General features: G+C 55.4%; 9 protein-coding genes across 9 annotated transcripts; 4 read left to right on the top strand and 5 right to left on the bottom strand.

The window, feature by feature from the left end:
* Nucleotides 1-1,153: 1,153 nt before the first annotated feature.
* On the top strand, nucleotides 1,154-2,086 carry GMORB2_3029 (uncharacterized protein; the record flags this gene model as incomplete). The annotated part of the gene is made up of 1 exon (XM_035465005.1): nucleotides 1,154-2,086. The coding sequence occupies one exon, from the start codon at nucleotides 1,154-1,156 to the stop codon at nucleotides 2,084-2,086; it is 933 nt and encodes a 310-aa protein (XP_035319243.1).
* Nucleotides 2,087-5,266: 3,180 nt separating this feature from the next.
* Nucleotides 5,267-8,640, top strand: GMORB2_3028 (uncharacterized protein; the record flags this gene model as incomplete). Its single annotated transcript, XM_035465004.1, has 6 exons — nucleotides 5,267-5,306; nucleotides 5,379-5,890; nucleotides 6,011-7,234; nucleotides 7,307-7,396; nucleotides 7,470-7,764; nucleotides 7,820-8,640. The coding sequence occupies 6 exons, from the start codon at nucleotides 5,267-5,269 to the stop codon at nucleotides 8,638-8,640; spliced, it is 2,982 nt and encodes a 993-aa protein (XP_035319242.1).
* Nucleotides 8,641-9,063: 423 nt separating this feature from the next.
* GMORB2_3027 (aminopeptidase I) lies at nucleotides 9,064-10,851 on the bottom strand (the record flags this gene model as incomplete). The annotated part of the gene is made up of 2 exons (XM_035465003.1): nucleotides 9,064-10,341; nucleotides 10,414-10,851. 2 exons carry the CDS (start codon nucleotides 10,849-10,851, stop codon nucleotides 9,064-9,066), a joined length of 1,716 nt encoding a protein of 571 aa, XP_035319241.1.
* Nucleotides 10,852-11,487: 636 nt separating this feature from the next.
* Nucleotides 11,488-12,153, bottom strand: GMORB2_3026 (uncharacterized protein; the record flags this gene model as incomplete). The annotated part of the gene is made up of 1 exon (XM_035465002.1): nucleotides 11,488-12,153. The coding sequence occupies one exon, from the start codon at nucleotides 12,151-12,153 to the stop codon at nucleotides 11,488-11,490; it is 666 nt and encodes a 221-aa protein (XP_035319240.1).
* Nucleotides 12,154-12,843: 690 nt separating this feature from the next.
* GMORB2_3025 (Oxidoreductase family, C-terminal alpha/beta domain) lies at nucleotides 12,844-13,803 on the bottom strand (the record flags this gene model as incomplete). Its single annotated transcript, XM_035465001.1, has 1 exon — nucleotides 12,844-13,803. One exon carries the CDS (start codon nucleotides 13,801-13,803, stop codon nucleotides 12,844-12,846), a length of 960 nt encoding a protein of 319 aa, XP_035319239.1.
* Nucleotides 13,804-16,023: 2,220 nt separating this feature from the next.
* Nucleotides 16,024-17,389, top strand: GMORB2_3024 (formate dehydrogenase; the record flags this gene model as incomplete). Its single annotated transcript, XM_035465000.1, has 3 exons — nucleotides 16,024-16,196; nucleotides 16,373-16,917; nucleotides 17,049-17,389. The coding sequence occupies 3 exons, from the start codon at nucleotides 16,024-16,026 to the stop codon at nucleotides 17,387-17,389; spliced, it is 1,059 nt and encodes a 352-aa protein (XP_035319238.1).
* A 619-nt stretch (nucleotides 17,390-18,008) lies between these two features.
* Nucleotides 18,009-20,035, bottom strand: GMORB2_3023 (Amino acid transporter; the record flags this gene model as incomplete). The annotated part of the gene is made up of 2 exons (XM_035464999.1): nucleotides 18,009-18,866; nucleotides 18,986-20,035. The coding sequence occupies 2 exons, from the start codon at nucleotides 20,033-20,035 to the stop codon at nucleotides 18,009-18,011; spliced, it is 1,908 nt and encodes a 635-aa protein (XP_035319237.1).
* Nucleotides 20,036-21,359: 1,324 nt separating this feature from the next.
* GMORB2_3022 (protein FAM32A) lies at nucleotides 21,360-21,929 on the top strand (the record flags this gene model as incomplete). Its single annotated transcript, XM_035464998.1, has 2 exons — nucleotides 21,360-21,623; nucleotides 21,801-21,929. 2 exons carry the CDS (start codon nucleotides 21,360-21,362, stop codon nucleotides 21,927-21,929), a joined length of 393 nt encoding a protein of 130 aa, XP_035319236.1.
* An 860-nt stretch (nucleotides 21,930-22,789) lies between these two features.
* GMORB2_3021 (uncharacterized protein) lies at nucleotides 22,790-24,607 on the bottom strand (the record flags this gene model as incomplete). Its single annotated transcript, XM_035464997.1, has 3 exons — nucleotides 22,790-23,394; nucleotides 23,647-24,309; nucleotides 24,373-24,607. The coding sequence occupies 3 exons, from the start codon at nucleotides 24,605-24,607 to the stop codon at nucleotides 22,790-22,792; spliced, it is 1,503 nt and encodes a 500-aa protein (XP_035319235.1).
* Nucleotides 24,608-25,161: the final 554 nt, after the last annotated feature.

The raw sequence follows: 25,161 nt of genomic DNA, 5'->3' as shown, positions 1-25,161 counted from the left end.
TTCTCATTTAGATCCACGACGTTCGTCACATCGTCATTGAAGTGTCCATGTATATTATACACACATATGCAGCATGTAGCTTCGTGAACTTTATATAGTCATTCCGGGCTTTGCACCATGCCCCAGAACAGATGAAAACGTAAATAGCTCGTATACAAATGTATGTGATCCATCATCATCACCCACCATGCCTTTGTATCCGCCACTTCGCCACGACTACGCTGTCACTTAGCAGACCATGTCACTCACCTCACTACTCTCCTCCACAAGCAGACTCGTAGTTCGAAACGCTCTCAAGACGAGCTCCGCAATGAGTTGCGTACCTCTCGATCTCGTTCTTCTGTAGCATCCAAATTACATCTGTTACCCTTTGTTTCCCTTCCGGAGAGGAAAGCAACAGAAGGTGACGTGAAATATAAGTAGCTGTCGGCCTCTGTAAACTACGGTTGACCTTCGTGGCCTCTACATCAATGAAACTTCTCCGAGAGAGCCTTTGGGGGATCACCGGATTGACCCAATCCGTCATCAAAGCCTCCAAAACCTGTTTTGCAGAGACTCTCCTCCCACTCGACGTGACTATCTAGGTGTCTGCATCAGCTCCCTCGTTGAGCAGCCTGATGAACAGTCACTGCCCGCATGTCTGATGCTAGTTTTCACGTCCTCTGTGCTCCCGCCCGCGTCGAATATTGATCATCTCGAGGAGGATAGCTACTCATATGATCTCTCAGATCCCCCTTTACCGCTTTCATGTTTAGCAGACATTCCACCGATAGGTACTGGAAAGGGCTGTAGCCATGTCGTTTTCCTTGATTGTTGATTTCTGCAAGTATTGTTCTAGCAGCATATTAACCACCTCTTCGTAGATGCATACGTTCGACGCTGTCGCATTGGGTGTTTCCAGAAGTGGGGGTTCTCACACCGACACAATCTCCTCATATTCTTGCGTATTATCTGACGTCCCATGGCAATGGCATACCGGCGACACATCTTGAGTTGGTTTGGGTGATGCAATGGCAGCGCTGCGTGAATGGCTGAGATGCAGGCAGCAACAGGCATGTCTAAGCTACGGCGTTAGGCAAGCATGCGTCTCGGGGGTCGGGTGATATTAGATATCGCGGTACTATTGATTGGCGTAGTGACCAGGCATATCTGCATGTCAAGCAAGCCTTCCCCTCTCGCATCACGATCCCTTGGCTTGGCCGTGAACAGTAGAAACTGTCCAACGTTATACTCCACATACTCTATCCATCAACAGCATACGATAATGGCTCATGCAACTGAAAGGGTTTTGGACCCCGACGGCGACGTTTGGCTAGTCTTGAAAAACCCGAAGAGGGTTCCATTCCAGTTTTATGACGGGCCCGAGATCAGCGCTTCACGCTTGAGATCAATGGCCTCACAGAGGCAGCAGAGATTACAGATGCGAAGAGAAGATGCCAATGGCGGGATGCCCGAGAAGGAGCTCCCCGCGAGGGAAGTTCCCCAAGACGTTCCCCTAGACGAACAAGTTCCCCCCGATGTTGCCCCAGGAGAAGAAAATCGACATACCGGAGATCCTGTGCCGACAGCACTAGACGGCGAAACACCCGATGAGGCTAGGTTCTTGGTCTCGTCGCGCCATCTATTGCTTGCTTCCCCAGTGTTTCGCGCCATGTCGCGAGGCATCTGGCTTGAGGAAGTCAGCGATGGCGAGGGGTCTCCAGAGACGTGGACGACCACTGACTGGGACCCTGAAGCGTTCCTCACTGTCCTCAGCATCATCCACAGCCGCTACCGGTTCGTTCCCCAATCGGTCAGCTCCGAGTTGCTGGCCAGAATTGCAACTGTCGTCGATTACTACGGCTGCCACGAGGCCATGGAAAACTTTGCTGAACTCTGGTTTCTGAAACGGACAGACCCTCTTCCTCTCTCGTACGGAAAGGAATGCATTCTCTGGATGTTCTCCTCTTGGGTGTTTTCTCAGAAAGAAGTATTTGAAACCATGGTCAGGCTAGCTATTATGGATGCCAAGGGGCCCATCCAGAATATGGGTCTTCCGTTTCCTCCTTCGCTACTGGGTTCGTTTCTCGCCTTCGATTACTTCTGAAGAGCACCTCATGGATCAGTTGAGCTAACTCGATACATTCATCGTCCATAGACAAGGCCGAGCGTCTGAGGATCCAAGGCCTGCGGAACATGCGCGACATGCTCAACAATCTGTCTGCCTGCTGGACTAGAGAACCTGGGTGCAGCCCACAGTGTTCAGCCATGCTTCTCGGATCGCTGATGAGAGAGATGCATGCGACTGGGCTCGATGCACTGCAGAAAGAGACGGTGTTGCGAGCTTGCAGCATAAATTTTCTCGACGCCACTATCTCAAGGTTCTCGGGCCCTGGGCCTGTAAAATCCAAGCATAGAGGTTACTATTATGGTAATAATCAGATGCATATGTGCGTGCTCCAGGATGAGATCTCGGGTGTTCTGCAATCGATCATGAAATCGATCATGAAATCAATCAGAGACGCTGACCTTGGATCGCCGGGGTGCGACTCTGACAGAGTTGCGAGGACCGGCGTGGTGGTTACTTGACCCGGTGTATATATCATTATACCATCAAAAGGCTCTCGGGGAGTATAATCGTCCGTACAACTGCACCCTATACGGTTGCGCGCGAGGGTTCGATACAACCCTAAACCCGAGTAGGGTTCAAGTGCGCTGCTTATCTGATCGAATATCTATTACCGCGCACAACAATAGAGCGTTGAGCCTCGGATGCTCTTCACGCGTCGACAAAACCAGTGCCGCACACCATGCCGCAGGTCAAGGTATCCTGCTATGCTCAATATCACAACGTCCTACGGTGGAAGAGATGAATCCAGCAATGACGTTGGTAATAGCATGGGTGCATCCGAAACTTGGGTGCCATCCCGAGGTCACCATCTACATGCCTGGTCCGGATAAGTTTAGCCGGAAAAAAAAAAGTCTACAGAACATACTGAGGAGGGGGGGGGGGGGGGGGGTGAAACCAAGCCTGCTAAGAGGTAAGCGGACAGATACGGCTCCGATCGGATATCGACCTCGAAAAGGCTAATAACGTTTTAACCGTCTGCATTGTCGGCCATTCCCGACGGCGCCTTGCTTCGGATGAAATGTATCGGTGTGGCATACATACAGGTGCAACTCATCAATCAGCACAGAGACGTCCTAGAAGGAAGCACCATGTGCAGGGAAGCACCATGTGCAGGGCGCCGCCGTGCTGATTAACAACAACAACAATACACGTACAAGATCCGGTTGTATGCACTCCACCAGTCCGCTCTAGTCCATGCCCGATTATGCTAGCCTGCCGATGGGTTCCTGCTCGTAGCCAATCGCGTTCACGGCGTCAGCAACTGTTTACTCAGAGTCTTGACCGACAGGCATCGATTGCTCTTGGAGATAGCCGAGACATGGGAGACAACATAACTGTCCGCAAGATTCCCCATCCGTCCTTGTGACAGACCATTTCGGATGGGCGTTGCCGTGTCCTTGGGCCGAGTCATATCAGACTTTAGGCGCCCTGAAACCTGTGAGGCCTCGTATGCGCACGAGTGTAGAGTCGATGACATGGGATGCAGACTAGGCCTTGTACTGTCTCAACACAAGTAGGTGATTGGCGCTCGCTTGTTGAACCTCCAAAGAACTCCCAAGATGCGAGATTTCGACAAATTCAGTGGCATATGTCTTGGAGACAATACGGCCCAGTTTCCGTGCTATTCTCGTGTAGGTAAAACAAACGAAGAAGAAAGACAGAGAGAGCAGAAAAGAAAAAAGAAAAGAAAAGAAAAAAGCAGAGGGGGGCGTAAAGGCTCGCAGCAAAGAAAAAAGAACGGCCCTGGCCCCCCAGCCCAAAAAAATCCATCGTTTGGACGCGAACCCTGGACCTTTCCCAGTTTCGCGGTTCATCTCCTGGAGGAGACGAGGTGCTAAGGGAAAATTATACCACTAAACCATTCGCCCGGAGAGGCCATATCCACTCGATGAGGTATCGTGCTCGGTCGGAGCCTTTACTAATGATCACAGCAGCAGGCAAGGAGGAATTGAGAGGGTGGCGGCGATATGAGCTCAAACTATACATGCTGATATCTTCCACATTCGTTCCCATCCGCCACGGGCGGTGGCATAACGAAAGACAAAATGTCAGACAAAATAAGCATATCATGTGTGTCGGAGAGTAAGACTGGCGCTGCGTCGTTCAATTTCACGTCCGACTCTTCGAGTATCGCAGTATCGAGTGCTTACTCGCATACATACATCATGATACATGTATGCGCATAGCCGAACTTGCTCTTTCCTGTCGAATCCTACAAGGAGAGAAGGCACGATACACGATGCAAGGACCGCGGCACTTTCCACCGACGAAGACCTGTTTGCTTCCACGCGTTTCCATGTACATGTATAGACTTGGCAGGAGCTCTTTCCTTCTTTGCTCTTTCCTCGTCTCACGGTGTTTGTTGTATGGAGGTGAGAGATGACTGATTGGCACACCGATGCGGCTGGAAATTGATGCGACGTAGTACGCAGTCGATCGACAGTGCGTACGAGTGCAGGGGTGGGCATCAATGCTTGTCATTACGACTAGCTGCGAAGGGGAAGACTTATTTATGAGAGCCTTCAAACCGGGAATAACATATCTGCAGCATCGATTGCCGCTACCAGGAGTATCATCAATTCACGACAGAACGTGTGCCGACCCTCGTTGCGCACAAGGACGGAAGATGGTCAAATGGTTAAAAGTGGAGAGTTCGAGTTGACGTCAGGGACCAGCGGAAGAAAGAAAAAAAGTGGAAAATTTCTTCCATCTCAAGCTGGACCACGTTCTAGATTCCAAGCGCATCACAGGCTGGGGAGCGGCCGGTTTCCCCTTGGCATCCAGCAGACACTGGGCTTCTCCGGACTCGATATTCGAGCGACGTGCTAGTATCGGAATCTTGGGGCTCAGCTGGGTTTTGGGAGACCCTTGACCCTCATTGTGCTTTTGTTGTCTTGCTCTTCTTTCACCTTCCTGTCTTAGCACACCCAGACGCCCCCCTGCATCATAGAGTGCGACCACCCACCGTAGTTCGAGACAGAAGCGAGCTGCCCCCCCCCCCCCCCCCCCCCCCGACGGTCTGGTCGATCGGACAAACTCGCAAATAAACAAGCAATCGTCTTGTTTATATCACACTCTGGATCCACGTGCTTGATCCATTTCAATCCTGGCTCAGCTGTTTCTTCGTCGGCGGCGTGCTGTAGCACCTGACGGGCCATGAAGTTCGCAAAGGAGTTGGAGGGGGATGCCGTACCAGGTGCGTCTTCTTGAACCTCTCCTTCGCGGAATGGACGATGCCAGGATACGCAGAACTGACCCTGAAGAGCAGAGTGGCGCATCAAGTATCTCAACTACAAGGCTGGCAAAAAACACGTCAAGGCGGTTGCACGAGCTACTGCCCGCGCCAATGCGACTCCCCGATCAGGACAACGGCCTCCTTCTCGTCCATCGCTCACCAATGCATTCAGCCCCCGCCAAGGGACCTTTGACGACCGAGATGACGACCGTGACGACGACCGATACCGTGATCTAGCCAGAGCCAAGGATGAGGGCGCGGAGCCGGCGCAGTGGCGAAGGGGGGCTGGCATTTCGACGCCCGTGGCCATCCCTGGGGGGCGTGAGAACGACTCCCTAACCGGAGCCCCCAACCTGATGCATTATGGGAGCATCGTAGCGTCGCCGCCACACTCAGACCCGATAAGCCCCATCGACGACAGCAACCTCGAGCTTCCCGACCCGGCCATGCGCTCGGCATCGAACCACAACCAGCCGCCTGGATCTCCCACATACCCACGAAAGGCCAGCGGCAAGCTTCCTGTTCATTGGAGCGCATCGTCTTCCGTAGGAAAGCTCCTGCCCAAAACCAGGCGGGCCAGCGCCACCAACCCCAAGACTCCAAACCCGTTATCCATCCGCCGCTTCTTCACGCAAGGACCGGGGAAAGGCTTTGCTTCACGCCAGAACACATATAACGACGTTGGCATGCAGTCGCTAGACCTTGTGCGTGAGAAGGAGATTGAGTTCTACGCGTTCCTCGACTCGGAACTCGACAAAGTCGAGTCTTTCTACAGGTTCAAGGAGGACCAAGCCGGTCAGCGTTTGTCGGCGCTCAAGGACCAGCTCCACGAGATGCGTAACCGGCGTATTGAGGAGGTGGCCATGACGACAAACGGGGGGAACAGTGGCGGGGGTGCTGGCACTCCCAAGGTTCCCGATGGTGCCGACCACGACCTTACTATCCCCAAGGGTCGCTCAACATGGATATTGCCCATCAAGCGCAAGATGTTCCCGCCTGGACCCAATTCACAGAATTTCTCGTCCATGCCCCAGACTCCCCATATAGGCGCCCTCAACAGGGGTGGAGACGCCGGACGTGACTACATTCGCCGACCTGAGAACCAGGAAGTCTCGTACCGCACCGCCAAGCGCAAGCTCAAGCTGGCCTTGCAGGAGTTCTACCGCGAGATGGAGCTCTTGAAGTCGTACGCGCTGCTAAACCGCACAGCCTTCCGCAAGCTAAACAAGAAGCACGACAAGGCCGTCAACGCCCGGCCACCGTACCGCTACGTCAACGAAAAGGTCAACAACGCTTGGTTCGTCAGAAGCGATGCCATAGACAGCTATATACAGGCTACCGAGGACCTCTACGCGCGCTACTTTGAGCGCGGGAACCACAAGCTGGCTGCCGAGAAGTTGCGCAGCCTCAACCGCAAGCGTAGAGACCAGGCATCAAGCACTTTTCAGAGCGGGTTCCTCCTCGGTACCGGCATCGTGTTCACCATCCAGGGCCTCGTCAAGGCCGCTCAGCTCCTGAGAGATGACGACGAAGAGGTGCGCGTCAATACCGGCTACCTCTTGCAGATATACGGCGGCTACTTCCTCATGCTCTCTCTCTTCGCCCTCTTTTGCCTGGACTGCATGATATGGTCTCGAAACAAGGTCAATTACCCTTTCATCTTCGAGTTCGACCAGCGCCACCTCCTCGACTGGGCTGTCATGGCAGAGTTCCCCAGCTTCTTCCTCCTTCTTCTCGGCATCATCTCCTGGGCCAACTTCAACAGATATGGTCCGGACGATCTCTTCCTACACTATCCCGTTATATTAATCGTCGTCACGGCCGTCATCATCTTCCTACCGTTTCGAATATTGGCATACAGATCCCGGAAATGGTTTGCATACTCACATGTAAGTACTCGCCTATCCGGGTCATCCCGTGCTCATGGTTATGGCGACGACTGATGCCGTTCGTCATCTCAGTGGCGCCTCTTACTGGCTGGTATATACCCAGTCGAATTCCGCGACTTCTTCCTGGGGGACATGTACTGCTCCCTCACGTATGCCATGTCGGTATGTATCTTCCCTCTCCCTTCTACGGACTGTACCCAAGATCACGCAAAGCTCATGTCCACGCCCCTTTCAGAACGTAGAGCTATTCTTTTGCCTCTATTCGAGGTCGTGGGAGGACCCATCGCAATGCAACTCGAGCCACTCGAAGCTCATGGGTTTCCTGTCCGCACTTCCTCCCATCTGGCGTTTCTTGCAATGTCTTCGCCGGTACAAGGACTCGGGCAACATGTTCCCGCACCTGGCTAACGGCGGAAAGTACACCATGACCATTATGACGGCCGTCGCCTTGTCCATGTATCGCATTCACGGATCAAGGACCAACCTCGCCCTCTTCATCACATTTTCTGTTGTCAACAGCCTCTACACCTGTAGGTCTTCCCCGCTTCCAGCCTCTTCTCCGTCTTCTCCTAACACGTCTCTCAGCGGTTTGGGACATTTTTATGGACTTTTCCCTCATCCAGGTCGACTCGAAGCACTTCGCCTTACGAGACATCCTGGCGCTCAAGAAGCGCTGGCCCTACTATGTGGCTATAGTGGTAGACCCCATACTTCGCTTCTCGTGGATATTCTACGCCATCTTCACGCACGACAGCCAGCACTCGACCATTGTCTCCTTCCTGGTCGGTCTGGCCGAGATATTCCGAAGGGGTCTATGGGCCCTCTTCCGCGTCGAGAACGAGCACTGCGGCAACGTGTCGCAGTACAAGGCGTCGCGCGACATCCCCCTGCCCTACCGGATGGAGCCGCTCCTCAGCGGCGGCAGCACCAGCCCCAAACCTAGCAGCGAAGTCCCGCCTATGGCCGACAGCCCTGAACTGCAACGCCCGCATACCGGGCCGTCTCGCGGGGATGACCACGATCACGATATGCCTTCTTCTGCCCAAGAGGAAGGCATGGCGGGGAGCTCCACGGCCGTGGCTGGCAAACAGACCCAATCACAAAGCGGCATGCGCCAACGCGCCGATACGGCTAGAAGCTCTCGAGGCGGCCTATCACGTATCCTCGCAGAGGCTCACAAGCAGGATTTCGTCAAGAAGCGTCGCTCTCTGAGTATAGGCGAAGACGTCAACGATCACTCCCAGGCCGTCGGTGAGCATGTGGATGATGACGATGACGACGATGAAGACGACGACGAAGACGACGACAACGACGGTGTCGGTAATCGCCAGGACGATGTCACGAGGCAGATGAGCCGTGATATCGGCGAGGCGAGAGACCTAGCTAGACGGGGGACGATGCACTAGGATTTCCTGGACAACCTGTGTGCCGCTGTCGAAAAGGATTCGTTCACTTCCTTCAAAGTATTAATATAGAGGAAGTGACTGGGAGCAGTGATAACCTACCGAAAAGATTCAAGAATAGGTGTCATTGTCCCTCTCTTGTTTATAAACTTGTATAGATATTTACTCTTTGCATAATATACCCCCCCAACAACAACAACGACAACAACAACACATTTTATTCTTTACTTGTTCACTGTTTTCACTACTTCGCTCTTCTTTTCCCACCTTGTTCAATGAGATGCTCGTAACATTCAACCCGGAGGTGGTTTCTATTCTATTGCCAAGTATGGAGAACCCCTCAAAAATCACCAACATGCTTCCCCGCTCCCCACTTCATCGCTAATGCACACGCACAGTCCAGTTCGTTCCCCCAAGTCACATGGTTTACTCCCACTCAGCATAAATCTTCTGCCAGTTATCCAGGAACCCCTTGAAGAACTTGACGCCAAGTCCGGGGTCGAGGGCACCGGTGGTGGCACGGACAGAGTGCATGCTGAGCTGGGGCAGACCGACGTCGGCGGCCTTGACGCCCATCGCGCTGGATAGCATGGGGCCCACGGTGCCTCCCTCGCGCGAGTCGTTCCTCACCTGGAAGACCTGGGTCTGGCATCCCGACAGGTCGGCGGAGCGGCGCAGGATGGCCGTGGACACGGCGTCAGTGGTCATGTGGCCGTTGGGGCTGGTGGACAGGACCATGCCGACGTTGAGGCGGGGCACGTGGTCGTCCAGGTAGCGGCCGAGGAAGTTGGGGTTGCCGGCGTGGGTCACGTCGGCCGAGCACAGGAAGGAGCGGGCGTAGGTCTGGCCGATGACGCCCGGGCCGTACAGGGACGGGTTGAGACCTTCGACGATGCGCTCGACGGTGAGGGGCAGGAAGTTGCCGCGGGCGCCCTGGCGGAGCAGAGATCCAATCTCCTCGTCGTCGAAGAGGGCAACCAGCTTGACGAAGCCGTCGTCTTCGTTGTCCGAGGCGGCGAGCAGGGCCACCAGGGCGGACCAAGAGCACAGCTTGTCGTCAATGCGGCCGGCCGTGATGAACTCGCGGTCCAGGCCGAGCGTCTGGGCGGGCTGCGAGTCGAACAGCTCGAGCTCCCAGTTGAGGATGCTGTCGAGCGACGTGATGCCCAGCTCCTTGGCCAGAAGCTTGACCAGGCGCGGGGGCTGGGTGCGGACAAAGGACCCCGGACTGCCCAGGCCCTCGGCCTCGGCCTCGTCGTTGGGGCCCTCGAGCCCGATGATGGGGACGGCTTCGGTCTCGGGATTGTTGGAGCCCATCATGCCGACGCCAAAGTGAGGAGCAAGCGTGGGAATCTTGGCAATGGGCCAGTCCAGCTTGACCAGCTTAGTCGTCGTCTTGCCGGTCTTGTCGTCGCGCACGATGACTCTGCCGCCAATCGACAGGTCGCGGTCCCACCAGGTCTGGTTAAGGCCGCCGGCATAGGGGGCGACGCCGAGCTGGACGTAGCCAGCCTTGTTGGGCTTGGAGCTCACGGGCTTGAGCCTGGCCGTCAGGGCGTCGATGTGGCCGGCAATCATGGCGACACCATCTCCGGGCTTGTAGGCCTTACCCACGGTAAAGGCGATCAAGGAGCTGCCGTTGCGGGTGACGTAGTATCTTCCGCCGGGCTGAAGCTTGTCGGTCCAGCTGTCGTACGAGGGAAGCTGGAGAGAGAGGTTCGAGGTATCAGTATTGCTTGGTTACATACATGCAAGATTGGTGGGACTGCGTCATACCTCGGTGAAGTCCAGCTGGTTGAGCTTCGTCTTGAAATGCTGGACGGTGTGGAATACGGTAGGGTTCTCCTGGAGGAAGTCCGTAAAGGGCTTGGTGTAAGCCTCGGGCTTCCCCTCAGCGATCTGGCAGAGGCGACAAGGCTGGTCCTCGGTCAGGTGCCAGTTGACCTGCTGAACCTCGCGGGGGGTCAGCTTCATGATGCAGTTAGCGCAGGCGCGGTTGTCGCGGGCACTGCGGCCATCCATGTCAGCGAGGACGAACTCGCGCGATGCCCTGGGCGTCTTGGGGCTAGTCTTGGGCTGGGAGTCGTCCGAGGCGGCCATGTATGAGGGGGCGGAGGTCGGCGACTGCTGCGACTCGACGGGCGCGGCAGGCCTCTGCGGCAGCGAAGCCATCGACGATTGGGTGCTGAGCTGTCCGGGGGTGCGTTTGGTCATTGTCGATGGGTGTCTGGCTATGTTTGTTGTATGTAATAGAGAAGGAGAGTTATGAGGCGTGATCAGAGGTTGTTGGGAAAGAGAGATGAGGTGGCGGAGGGATGAAGCTTTGGGTGTTGGGACTGTGACGGTGACGCAGCCTAGTACGGTGTGAATACTGTAGTGTTGCCATAATTAATACTGTGCTGGGGTGCAGGTGCCTGGCCGCTCCCTCCCGTATCTGCCCTCGAAATGCTTCGTAAGTTGCCTATTTAGGGTTAGTATGGCTGTTTGCAGTTGGCGTACCTGGCAGATATCCACTTAATCCGCACTGTGCATCGTATTCCCAACCACCGTTATCGCCGTGCTGACCAGCCTCCTTCTTATATACGAGAGCTTGATTTTGACGTGAATACTCATGGTTATGGCATCATACGGAGTCCGGGGTAGCGGATATATCTTATGGATTCATATTGATATTGTACTGACAAACCTCAAAGGAGTGATGTTGAAGCGTCAAGGACCAAGATGTTGCTGCTAACCTACATGTAGGTAAGGTATATTATTAGGTTATACTGATGAGACGACAACTAATATAGAACCAGATCTCCCAGGATATGAGCTGAGAAGAGAAGGGACGATTGAATGATTGGAAGATCAAAAGTAGCACTCTGTCTGCATGACACTGGCGTGGTTCGAAGAAGCCCCCGGCGGCAAGTCATTGAGCCTGGTGCACTTGGGAAACAGCTGGATAGCCTTACACTCGGGCGGGACCGGGGCTGTCGCCGGAGTGAGATGCTTGATGACGGTGAAGACGGCGCCGCTATAATAGGGGATAGGCTCGTGGCAAGCCAGGAACTGCCCGCTATCCGTGGTGTTGGAGGTGCGCAGCTCCGGGCCGGGACGGGGGCTGATGTTGAGCCCTGGGGTGCCGGCGCCGCTGTCGATGTGGACAGTCGCCAGGGCCGGCTGGGCTGGGTCGTCGGGAACGACGGTCAGGCCCTCAGGGAAGGGAGGCGTGCCGCCGTCGGTGATGATGGAGGTGGCAGCCGCGTTGGCAGCCGTGCCGTTCTGGTAGAAGACGCGGCCGATGTCGAGGGTGACCTGGGCTAGGGCCAGGCCGGCACCGACGTGGAGGCTGTTGACGTATGCATCCTGGATGGGCGGGTCGAACCTGGGGCCGCTGTTCTGGTCGCCCAGAACGTTTACGCACAGGTTGAAGGCCTGGAAGCTAGACTGCTTGGCCATCGGCTCCGTATAGTCTGTTGCTCCGACGAGAGGGGCGAGGGCCACCAGGGCCGAAACGGCAGGTGTGTACTTCATGATGGGAAGGGAGGCTTCAGTACTGGAGAGGATGATGCAGAGTGATTTGTGGTTCGGGAACGACCTAGAGAGGTTTCAAGACTTGCGGAGGAGAGAGGGCTTCGTCTTGCAGTTATATACGATTCACATCCCCAATCGTGCATGGTATATATACGTATAAACTTCACCATGCTTAGACTTTCTTTTTCTTCTCTTTCGTGTTTCGTGTTTCGGGTACGTCTAGCGCAAAGCATCGACAAACGGTGCCAGGGACCTTTCACGTACGTATGTATATCAAATAATCAGCTAGGCGGAATGTCATCGACTCGTGTTGAACAGCTACAGCCATCTTCCCGCGCCACCTCCAATCCGTGAGCAGACCGGCCGTCATCCGGCCATCATACGGCGGCGCTAGGGCCAGGGTGTGTCAAGTAGATCATATGTCATTCGACAGGAGGGCGCGATGGGACCGCGATAACGTTTTCTAGACAGTGCTCTTTCCTGTCGTCGCGTCGTTCTAGATTTCCATCTACCGTTAGTTGCAAGTTCAGCTCGGCCTTGTCAGGAAACGGTGCGTTTCACGCATACCATTGCACACATCACAGCTCGTAATGCCCAATGTCGACCGTCTTGTTCCCCTCGATGGCCTCCTTTATCCGTCGACACACAATGAGAGCGGCCAAGCCAGCCTTGGGCGTGCAGCTCGACAGCTCATGACCGCCGACGACCCTGCAGAAGTGCGCGGAGCTGCAGATCGAATGGCGTGGCGGGTTCCACCTCGGCCGTCCCTCGCACCATGTCCGATCCCCAGGCCTCTGCGGCGTCGGCGTAAGACCAGACAGACATGTCGGGCGCGCTAAGCGAAGCCTGTGTGCCGAAGATGCGGTAGAAGTCCTGACCTGTGCGCGGGACGAGGGGGTTCTCGCCCGTCCCCGACTCAAAGTTATGCGGCGAGGGCATGTTGTCCGAGAGGATGAAGGTGCCGACGGCGCCAGATCGGAATCGCAGGGTGAGAGCGGCACCCTCCTTGGCCGGGAAGCCGCGGCGCGAGGCCGTCTTCTCCGCATGGACCCTCGTGATGGGGCCCAAAAGGTGATGCAGCAGGTCGATCTCGTGGATCATGTTGATGAGGACGACGCCTCCCGCCGACTCACGGCGCCACTCGCCAGGGCCGTCAAAGTACTCGGGGGGGGGGGGCTTCTGGAGGGCCCAGATGCCGTTGACGGCCACGACATGACCCAGCCTCCCCGAATCGATGACGTCCTTGGTGGCCACGATGCACGGGTTGAAACGGCGGTGATGGCCGACCAGGGCTCGTACCCCCGTCTTCCCGAGATGCTCGATCAGCCTCTCGCCGCCGGGCACGTCAGTGCTGAAGGGCTTCTCTATGAGCACACGGACGCCCGCCGAGGACAGCTCCCTCGCCAACGGTGCGTGGGTGTGGTTGGGCCTGCAGATGATGGCCGCGTCAGGTCGGTCGGCCGAGTCGACGAGGGCCGCCACAGACGGATGATGCGAGACGCCGTGCTTCTCCGCCAGCGTCGCACCAGCCGGCGCCGGGTCGACTATGGCGACAATCTGGGCGTCCGGGCTGTCGACCACCGTCTGCACGTGCCTGGGGCTGATGAGGCCGACGCCGACGACGGCAATCTTCACTGCCGCTGAGCTCATCTTCCGAGGCCGATGTGTTTCGAGGTTCCGGGCCGGAGAAGGACAGTATATAGATACGATGCATACGTAAACGCCGCTTAGTCGATCAAGACACCTCCGTTCCCTCCGCCTCAGCCCACCAGTGACGATTTCTATGCGTTGCCGGAGGGGGGCCTTCGAGACGTATCCTGGGGGCTGATACTTCGGCCCTCTCCGTCATTGTTCTTGGCACAAGCAGCAGTGTCATATCCCTTCATATGAGAGAGTCTACTAGAGCCCCGCATCGGCGAAACGTGGGTCGGTTCTGGCGTTTGGGAGAGTTCAAGGGCAGCTCTGTCTTCCATCACAAATACACAAGTCGCTGCGCTGCTACTCTCTAAGGTCATCAAGCGTCACCGCAGCAGGCGTCGAAGAGGCTTCCAAGTATGTCGATTTCCATCTGATGACGACAAAAGGTTTATATAGCGGCAAAAGGGTTATGAGCGACATGTGGTTGGGAAGAAATATTGGTGGGAAATTTTCGATATATATATATATATATATATATATATATATACGACATGAATAACCCGCATTCTTTCCGCAGTTCGGGATCTGGAATGGCATATTACGGATGACAACCAAAGAGAGAACAGGGGGGTTGTCAGGTACATCACAAGGCAAAAGACTACGGAAACAATTGGAAGGGCGGCAACTGCGCGCCGACGGAGATCGAGCACAGAATCCGGTCGCGGAGCAGGATCCCGGGACGAGGGGAATGCCATGAAGCTTGAAACAGAGGATCGGTTCCGATTTAAGGAAAAGCAGCGGGTGAGGTGGATTGTCGACGTAAGGGTCACTCTCGTGCAGACTATAGTGTTATTTATCATGATAAGTACTAAGACCTCACAGCATCGGTACGACTACGAGTAATGGTCCTAGACAACGAATGGTTAGATGATAACAAGCGGCAGCATCACAACATGACGAAAGCCCGGCTCATCATCTGCCATTACTTCATACGGCCGAGGTCCACCGTGAGATGAGGGGGCCAGCAGGTTTACATTGGCCATCAGTCTGTGTGCTACTCTCCCATATGCGGACATTAGCAATAGCTGTTAGTATCGATGCTACGTACTCTCAAGGTTCGGGTCCCTCTTCTTCCTCTTTGCTCCGGTGATCCATCCCCTCACATACCGAACACCGAGTTAAATCCCGGACATTGTCTACCCCGTCATAGGTTCTGCAAACCGACGCTCGGTCCGTCTCCCCCTCCCTAGTGATGAGCCGTTGCTTTTTTTTTCCTTGACGCAACCCACGCAACCCCGTTCAATCAGGAAACCCGTAGTAGTGCTATACAGGAACCCCGAATTCGGTGCGTAGGAGGCTCCTCTCTTTCACGGTCTATGATGAGCTAGAACCAGTTTTAACCGGATATCACGAGGGGGGGGGGGCGGTTGGATATGTCCCCCGTCTCTAATCCCCGTGACGCCGAAGTTGTGTAAAACCAACGGAGCAGCTTCGCTATCTTGGTTCCATCTCCTCCCTTTCTTCCCGTCCGTTGGAAGACATAAATAGCTCCCTCTTCCATTCTTGGTTTTCCCTTATTCCATCTCTCCCGCTCTCTTACATATATCCCATTTCTTGATCTCCAGTATCATCAACAGCTTCTTCCATCTTTCCACCTCCACGCCCCTCCTTCCGTTACGACAACACATACACAACAGCCGCCAAGATGGTAAGCTTCTTTCTCGTCGTGACAGGAAATTCTTCATAATACTGACTGGAGACAATTCCAGGTCAAGGTTCTTCTCGTCCTCTACGACGGTGGTCAGCACGCCAAGGATGTAAGTTGATCGTTGCCTCTTGTCCTTGCCCTAAACCCCCCTCCCCCCTCCCTTCCCAAACCAAACGTCGATGACGATGTATAACGGCAGAGCTGGGCATCTTGTTTGGTTCAGCCTGCATAAGGAGGCGTCCAATTGAATCTCGGCGTAGCCTTTGGGAACTGAGAGAGACCCAGCTGCCCGACTTCCCCCCGACTTCCCGAAGGCACCGCTGCGGCTGTTGCGGGGAAGTGAGGGGGGTCGTGGTTTGGGTCCTGTCTAGGTTGGGAAGCTTGGCTCTCTCGACTTACACAGACGGCACCCGATAGATCGACATGCATGCTCAGCTCCCCAATATGCCCACACCCCCTCGCGCAAGGCGCATACACTCGATACGCACCCCCAGACTTGTGTGGCGTCGTTCGTTTTGACTGACATGAAATCTCTCAAAAAGGTTCCCGGTCTTCTCGGTACCACTGAGAATGAGCTCGGCATCCGCAAGTGGCTCGAGGACCAAGGTCACACCTTGGTGACCACCTCTGACAAGGAGGGTGAGAACTCCAAGTTTGACCAGGAGCTCGTCGACGCCGAAGTCATCATCACTACTCCGTAAGTTTGAACGTTTTCTTCTTCTTCTCTGCTGCCGTCATATTCCTTGAAAGGATATGTGACATGTTCCTTCAAAATGAAATGTCAAGAGATGAAGGAAAAGAGAAAAGAGGAAGAAGAAGAAGCGGAGAGGGAAAGAAAAAAAAAGAATTCTAACGCGCCACGTCTCCCAACAGCTTCCATCCCGGTTACCTGACAGCCGAGCGTCTGGCCAAGGCCAAGAAGCTCAAGCTTGCCGTGACGGCCGGCATCGGCTCCGACCACGTCGACCTCAACGCGGCCAACAAGACCAACGGCGGCGTGACCGTGGCCGAGGTGACGGGCAGCAACGTCGTGTCGGTGGCCGAGCACGTCGTCATGACCATCCTGGTCCTGATCCGCAACTTCGTCCCAGCCCACGAGATGATCGAGCGCGGCGACTGGAACGTCGCCGAGGCCGCCAAGCAGGAGTACGACCTCGAGGGCAAGGTGGTCGGCACCGTGGCCGTCGGCCGCATCGGCGAGCGCGTCCTCCGCCGCCTCAAGCCCTTTGACTGCAAGGAGCTGCTCTACTACGACTACCAGCCCCTCTCTCCCGAGGTCGAGAAGGAGATTGGCTGCCGCCGCGTCGACTCGCTCGAGGAGATGCTCTCCCAGTGCGACATCGTCACCATCAACTGCCCTCTTCACGAGAAGACCAAGGGTCTCTTCAACAAGGAGCTCATCTCCAAGATGAAGAAGGGTACGTTCTTCGTCTTCTTTTTTTTCCCCTCTCTTTTTCGTTTCTTCTCATCTGCTTCGAAAAAACCACCCCTCAACCCCCCTCCCCCCACCACCAATGTTAGAACAATCCTCTGATAAGAGACACGACAGGTTCCTACCTCGTCAACACTGCCCGTGGCGCCATCGTCGTCAAGGAGGACGTCGCCGAGGCCCTCAAGTCTGGTCACCTCGCCGGGTACGGAGGCGATGTCTGGTTCCCCCAGCCTGCCCCCCAGGACCACCCTCTCCGCTACGCCAAGAACCCGTTCAACGGCGGGAACGCCATGGTCCCCCACATGTCGGGAACCTCGCTCGACGCCCAGAAGCGCTACGCCGAGGGCACCAAGTCCATCCTCCAGAGCTACTTCTCCGGAAAGTTCGACTACCGCCCTCAGGACCTCATCGTCCACGCCGGCGACTACGCCACCAAGGCTTACGGCCAGAGGAAGTAGATCCTCTCTCACCATCGCAAGTCCTGTCTTGATATCATATCCACCCCCAGTAATCTGCATCTCATGAGCATACATGCTCGAGCCCCCTTCTCGCTCATCTCATCTCATATGTCAACCCCCATGTCTTAATGGTTTCCTTGGAAAGGATTCCCTGGGAGGGCAGCAGTTGGAACAGCCTCTTTATATCAGTCATGTATGTAGCAGCTAGTACACACACTGCCCCCGCAGGAATCGACTTACGAAATGTAAATCTTATATCAGAGCCTCTGTCTTGATCGTTACCTTTCTGTCACATTTTGCTTCCGTTTGAGAATATTATTTCGTCTTGTTTTATCAGTCGTGCGTAGATGCCTTTTCCTGTGTGTTTTTTTTTTTTTTAAAAAAAAGAAGATGATTGAAAAAACATGTACATGTCATATATAATCCCCTTCCAAAGCCGCTCTATCCTCGTCACGGGACGTCGGGCAACATGCATGAGAGCCGTCTATTTCGCCAGATACACGTGAAGCAATGGGAAGTGATGAGAACAGATACAGAAATACAGATGAAGAAGAAGATGAAGAGGATGAAGAAGGGGGGGGGTGGCTTTTTTTTTTTCTTTCTTCTTTCTTTTTTTTCTTCAAGATGAACGCCAGAATTTCCACCACGGCGCATCATCGTGATCGTTCCTCTTGATGGGCCTATCCCTCCCCCGAATCCTCCAGAAGTAAACCGGTATGCCCACCAGTATGAACAGCACGACGACGACCGTCTGCAGGGGCTCGGCAAAGACGGCCTTGCTGAGGAGGAATAGGCTGACGCAGCAGAAGACGATGGGCGTGGTGATCCAGGTGCGGTAGGGGCGGTCGAGGTGGGGTTCCTTGACGCGCAGGATGATGACGCCCAGCACGGTCAGGAAGTAGAAGGTGTACCCGGCCACGCCGTAGAATGTGACGAGGGTGCCGAACTCGCCGACGACGCAGTACGTGGCCGTCAGGACGCTGTTGAGGATGATGGCGTAGATGGGCGTGTAGAAGAGGCCGGCATCGTCGTCGCCCAGCCAGGACCGCAGCCGGCGGGCCATCCACGTCTTCGCCGCCGTGCCGCGGCCGCGCCGGGTGCTGCCCGCGTCGACGCCGCCGCCGCCGCCGCCGCCGTCGCTGTCACCGGTGCCCAGACGGCCGAACAGGGCGGGGAGGTAGTTCTCCTTGCCGGCGACGTAGATGAGGCGGCTCGACGTAAAGGTCGACGAGTTGAGGGCGCCGAAGCAGCTGGCGCTCACCACCAGGGCGAAGACGAGAGCGCCGGCGGGACCGAAGACCTGCGAGGCGAATGCCACGGCCACCGTGTTGGTGCTGTTTATCTTGTCCAGCGGGAGGACGAGGTAGTAGGCCACGTTGGCGAGGACGTAGGCCACGATGACCATCGGCATGGCCGTGTTGAGGACGCGGGGGAGGTCGCGGGTGGGGTTGCGAAACTCGCCGACAACATAGTTGGTCTGTGTGGCCACGGTATGTCAGTAAAAAAAAAATTGAAAGAAAATTGAAAGTAAAAAATAAATAAAAAACCTCCTCTGTCAGGTGGGGAGAGCAAGGGCAGGAAGGAGGAGAGGCGTACATTGTCCCAGCCATCGTAGGCCCAGAGACCGGCGTACAGGGCAAGTGCCCAAGCAGACAGATCCGACGAGGTATCGTCGAACCATCCGCTAGTCCTCCATCCATCGTTCGGCTCGCCCTTGTAGGACAGGCCGGTGGCGGCGACGACGATGCCGATGACGGTGATGGCCAGCAGGGCGACGAACTTGAGCAGCATGAGGACGTCGTTGACGCGCGTGCCGGCCCTGGTGGACAGGCAGTTGATGAAGGCGATGAGGGCCTGGCCGGCGAGGGCGACGCCCTTGTTGACCCAGGGGTTGACGGTCTCGGCGTCGGCGCCGATGAATGCGCGGACGAGGTACTCGCCCATGATGATGGAGATGATGGCGGCGCTGCCGGGCTTGAGCACCAGGATGGCGACCCAGGTGAACAGGAAGCCGGCCAGCTCGCCAAAGGTCTTGGCCAGGTAGACCTGCGAGCCGCCGTTGAGGGGGATGGCGCCGCCCAGCTCGGCGTAGCACGACGCGCCCGTCCAGACCAGCAGGCCGGCGACGACCCAGACGACCAGCGCGGCGCCCGGCGACCCGACCTGGCTGCCGACCTGGCTGGGCGAGCTGAAGATGCCCGAGCCGATGACCAGGCCCACGACGAGCGACAGCCCGTTGACGTACGTGAGCGTCTTGTTCCTCTCGAGCGACCCGCCGCCCAGCAAGCCCCGGCCGGGCCGCGAGGCCGCCGTCGTCGACGCCCCCAGGGGAGCGTAGCCGCCCGCGTCGGTGGTCGAGCTGAGGGGGAACATGTTTGACGCAAAGTCGAAGACGGACGTGACAGATTGTGATCGATCCCTCAACGATACACCTCCTCCGCCACCGCCACCGGCCGTGCGCGCTGCATCGTTGCCGTCGTCTAAGGGGTCTTCGTTGGCAAAAGACAGTCGCCGCGAGGATCCCATGCTCGGTCGGGATGACATCTCGCTTGCGCCATCGTCGTTGAGGTGGCTTGAGCTGGCTAGCGATGCTAGTTCTAGCGAGTCTCGACCGCTGCTGGGGTGCAGCCCGCCTGGCGACGTCATCCTCTGTTTCCTGCTTATTTCTGTTTTTCTTTTTCCTTTCTTTTTCTTCCCTTTCCTTTCCTTCTCCCTTTTTTCCTCCTCGTCTCCCTGGAGTGTTGTTATTCAATTGCGCGCGTGGTTGTTGCCAAGCAGTGTATGTGTATGTGCATGTGTGTGTGTGTGTGTGTGTGTGTGTGTGTGTGTGTGTGTGTGTGTGTGTGTGTCTGTGGCGTTCGTGAATCAGCAGTTATAGCGCATAGCTGTTTGCTGTCGTGTTCCGAAAGTTGAAATGCTGAGTCGCGTGACGTCTGCTAGAAAAGGGAGGAGGGAGAGAGAAGTCGTGTCGATCGTTAAATTTGTATCATAATATCGAAATAGACAGTCATAGTCAAGAGAATGAGGCGACCAAGAGCACTTGAGGGGAGATAGGATAGACCATAAGCAAGGATCAGAACCCCCCGGAGCATAAAATTTATTAGAAAAAAAGAAGAAAGAAGAATAAAGAACACTGTGCGTCGTATTGTTGGCGATGCAAGAGCGTTCTTGGATAGAGATTAAGAAGAAAAAAGATGTGGAGTGCTGGGGGGAAGAAGGGGGACAAAGACAAAAAAAAAAAAAAAAGGGCGAGTCTTGGTTCTCAATGCCCGATGGACCGTGGTAATACATATCATGTATTATTACGAGTACGGAGAGTAGAGAGAGCATCATCCACCATAATCACAAGTCTCGGTGTGCCCAACTCGTATGGTACCATATACAATACACCTCCCACTCCGTACGGATATATCATCACATATTGTTTACTACTCCGTACATACAAGTCCTCCTCGCATTATCATGGCAACTGAGGCAATGGGACTCTGGAATTCCAGTCTGCTGATTATGTAATGATCCCACCCAACTACCCACATAATACAGGTAGTATAGTGATGAATACAGCAGTAAGAGGAGGGTCTTGAGAGTACCGTACCTGTGATGGCTATCAGCGACTCCCGACTGGATCATGTTCATACTGAACCGTCCTCTCTTTTTTCTACTTTTTTTCTTCTTCTTTTTTCGTCGCTGTTGAGAAGAGGGAAATGCTCGTACGGATTATCAGCACTACCATGGTCCATGGCATATCACCTCTTGTAGCGCTGCACCGGTGTTGATACCACACCGGACCGTACGAGCATTACGCATATCGCTGCAATCCGATCATTACATTTATATACTCCCCCAACCCCAGCCCCACGTTCCCTCTCCCACCCCATTCATTATTGATACCTGCAGCACGAGTCTGTACCCGTCACAATCCGCCCCATCAGCCATCAACGCCAACCTACCAACCCCGGCTCAGCCGACCATGTCCGACCTCAGCGGCGTCGTCGGCGGCAAATTACGCCTCAAGGGCGTCAAGGTCGAGAAGAAGAAGAAGAAGAAGAAGGGAAAAGATGCGGACAAGAAGAAGGACCTCGAAAAGAACCTATCCACAGGCGACGACCAGAACCGCGAGCGCGACGACGACCATGACGACCACGACGACGACCACGACGATGTCGGCAATGACCATCATCAGCCCATCAAGACGGAAGCAGAACTTCGATATGAAGAGACGCGCAAGAAGAGGGTGCGTTCCATCCGCCGCGCCCCCCCCCCTCTCTCCTCCCTCTTTTCCTTCCCTGATCCCCTACATCCCTCCCATTCGAATCGTGCATCGCCTTGCTTCTCCCGAGCCATCACCACGCATAGGGGGCCAGAGGCATAGGGGGCCAGAGAGACATGCTGACGTTGCACGGTCCTGCAGCTCCTGAAAATGGCAGAGACATCCAGGCCAGAACTCTTGAAGACGCACAAGGAGCGCGTCGAAGAGCTCAACACCTACCTCTCCAAGCTCAGCGAACACCACGACATGCCCAAGATCGGACCGGGCTGATAGCCGACAAGCAAGGGGGCCGGTGCGCACATATGGCCGGCCGCGCCAGCGGGGGAGGCGGACACGATCAAGGGAACGACTGAGGCAACGACTGAGGGACTATGAGAGGAGCACGCATTTGGATCATAGATGGCGTCAAGGGTGCATGGGATATATAGGTAATATGGCTCTGTTTTCTACATTCTTACTCTCACTTTGGGAATATCCCCCTCATAGTAGATATCTTGATTCTTCCACACAACTCGACTGGTCTTTGTCTTGGGGGGTCTGTGCCGCAGCTCACCAGTCAGGTTTTCCTCCTACGGCCGCAATTTTTGTCGTCGCCAATACCACATCATCTGGTTCTCTCCTTGCCCGGGAACGATGGCTACGAGTAATGCGATGCATCACTCTGTCCTCGCGCACTTTCCGCCCTCCCGGGAACATCAGGGCATCAAACGGACGGGGGGGGGGGGGGGGGGACCCAAGGTGTAACCGCACACCTGTTGATACCATTTCAACAAGGTGACCTGAAGACACATCTCACTCCGATAAGGCAGCTCCCGTATTGCATAATCCCAGCCATTTACTGTCTCTACCCAATGCTTGTAGCCGCGTGTAGTATATACGCCGGCGTCTGTATCCCTACTATGCTGGAAGCCAAACCCAATAAAGCCGCGGATCACCGGCATGATGCCATCCAGTCTATCATCTTCAACCAGATCCAAATTCAAAGCAGAGAAACCCAAGAAGCAAAACGCCAAAGGAATGAGTTGGCCGTATACAGGTCATTAAGTGTAACATGAAAAAAATGAAAAAGGAAAAAGGAAACTCGTTCAGAGACCTCTATCAGGTCAAACATGTTGCAAGTCAAGGTCAGACTAAGCGGCCAGTACAAGGGCAGCAGCAAGAGCCACGAGGCCGGGAACCAGGTGACCCAGGAGTAGCCCGTTGGCCGAGTTCTGCAGGTCAGGATCGCTGGATCCCGAGTCTGAAGGCGAGGAAGTGGGGTCGACGTCGACCCACGAAGTCGAGGTTGAGGTCATGGTGCTACCATTCGGCAGAGTCGAAGTGATGAGCTCCTCGATGGCGCTCGACGACGCCTCTGTAGTGGTAGCCTTTCCCCTGGTAGTAGAGCTGGAGGAGTCGTCGTCGTCGTTTGTCAAGGTACGAGTGGGCGTGTCGTCGCTCGCCGTCTTGGTAGTGGTAGAGTCGTCGTCACCGTTCACAGTCGACGTGGGCTTCTCCGTCTCGGTTATCGTCGTGCCGTCGACTCGGGTCGAAGCTGGGTTGGTCTGCTGGGTCGAACTAGGCCTGGTTTGATCAGTCGTGGTGTTGTCGTCTGGAGTGGAGCTGTCGTTGACGCCTGCGGTCGAAGTAGGGTTGGCGTCTTGAGTCTTGGTCACATCGCCTCCTTGGGTTGAAGTGGCAGTGTTCTCTTCAGCAGAAGTAGATGCGTCCTCTGTAGAGGGATCTTGCGTAGTTCCTATTCAAAATCGTCAGTCGTGGCCAAGGGCTTTCGTCGTTCGAAGTGGAGACGGGGAGAATGCAGTGGGTGGTGAGAAGAAGTAGCAGGATCAGGAGGTGAGAAGACATCGGCATGACATCAACTTGTTAGACCTAGAAGTCGCCACCAAACGCCTCGCCAAACGCCTCGCCAGCAAAGACATATGTGCAGCTTGAAATCAGGCAAGATTGAAATCAAGACAAACCAGCGCTGGTGGCTCGGCCAACATACCAGAGGCGTCTGACGTCTCCTCCGGTCGGGGCTCGTCGGATGTCACAGACGTAGTGGGTTCGGGAAAGTTTGTGACGGTGGAGGAATCGTCCTGGGCCACGTCGGAGCTGGAAGGAGAGTCGACGGATGACACGGCTTCACTGGAAGGGTGCAGAGCAGTAGAAGCAGTTTCTGGCAGAGACTCACTGGATGCGGCCGTGGTCTCGGGCTCAGGGGCATCTTGAGTGGTGGCGGTGGAGGTAGGGTCGGGGGCAGACGTGGCAAAGGAAGTGGGGGAATCCGATCCGCTCTCTGGATTGTGGAAAGTGGTAGTAGACGTACCGTCCTCGGTGGTCGTGATCGTGGCAGTTGGCTCCGGGTCCGCAGAGGACGCTGGGGCGTCTGTCGAGGTTGGGGTATCGGAAGAGGACGGATCATCGGAAGAGGAAGGGGCATCAGACGTGGCAGCGGCATCATCGGAAGAGGCAGTGAGGGTAGGTGCTGCTGTAGTCTCATCGGGAGTGGAAGATTGTTCACCTTGTGTGGTAGTAGTGGGCGCGAGGTCGGCAGTAGTTGTGGGCGCGGGGTCGGTAGACAGGTCCGAAGTAGCGGACGGTTGCGTGGTGGTCCCGACGTCAGAGGTAGCAAGATCAGACGTGGATGTGGATGCGGTAACTTGACCATCTTGGCGAGCGTCAGCACACAGTTATGGGTATATCACCGCAGTCATATCGATGAAGAACTAACCGCTTGAGGCTGTGGCGCTGGACACGTCGTCCGTGGTACCGGCAAGCGCAGAGGTAGGCTGGGCATCATCGGCAGTGGTCGAGGCAGACGTGGAGTTACCAGAGCTGTCATCCTGGCGGCTGTCAAGCCTGACAATGTCTTTGGAGTCCAAGATATCAGACTGTCTGTCCTGACCTGGGGCCGCAGCAAGCGTAGCACCGCCACCGGTTCCTGCGGTATGCAGACCAGATAGCATATGGTGGCAAGGCTTCATCATGGAGGGAGCCAGCAGTATCAGGCAGAAAGTGAATGTGGCTGCCACCAAGAGCAACGAGACGAGGAGGATTCGACGTCGGCGGGAGACAGTATTGTGGTTCCGGCGGCTGTGGTGGTGAGGCCGTTGCTGAGCCTTTTCATAAGCTCCAGCCTCTAGGCCAAGAGCATCATCTTGGGAGGACATTCTTGCGTTATGTGTGGTGGTGTGTTTTTTCTTTGGTGTGCGTGTGGTATATGGGAAGTATCTGTTGCTTTATTGCGTAATGGGAGAAAGTGGACGCCGTCGACGTGGGCAGTTGATACGAGTATTAGATGGAAGAGAACATGACGGGAGAGCAACTACGTAGAGGGAGGAGGGAGGAGGAGGATGGAGTAGAGAGGAGTACGGAGATGGTGGAAGGAAGGGGAGAAGGCCAAAAAAAAAAAAAAAAGAGGATGTTGAATAGGGGAGATGGTATGATGATAGCGAAATAGACAAAGAGGAAGGAAGGGAGAGAAACAGGGGGAGAAAAAAGGAAGGCGCGGAGGAGGTGG

The sequence above is a fragment of the Geosmithia morbida genome (genome assembly GCF_012550715.1).
Source record: "Geosmithia morbida isolate 1262 chromosome Unknown scaffold_15, whole genome shotgun sequence".
In the NCBI taxonomy this organism is placed as follows: domain Eukaryota; kingdom Fungi; phylum Ascomycota; class Sordariomycetes; order Hypocreales; family Bionectriaceae; genus Geosmithia; species Geosmithia morbida.
Note: the sequence above shows the minus strand (reverse complement) of the source record. Positions and strands in the feature narration are given on the sequence as shown.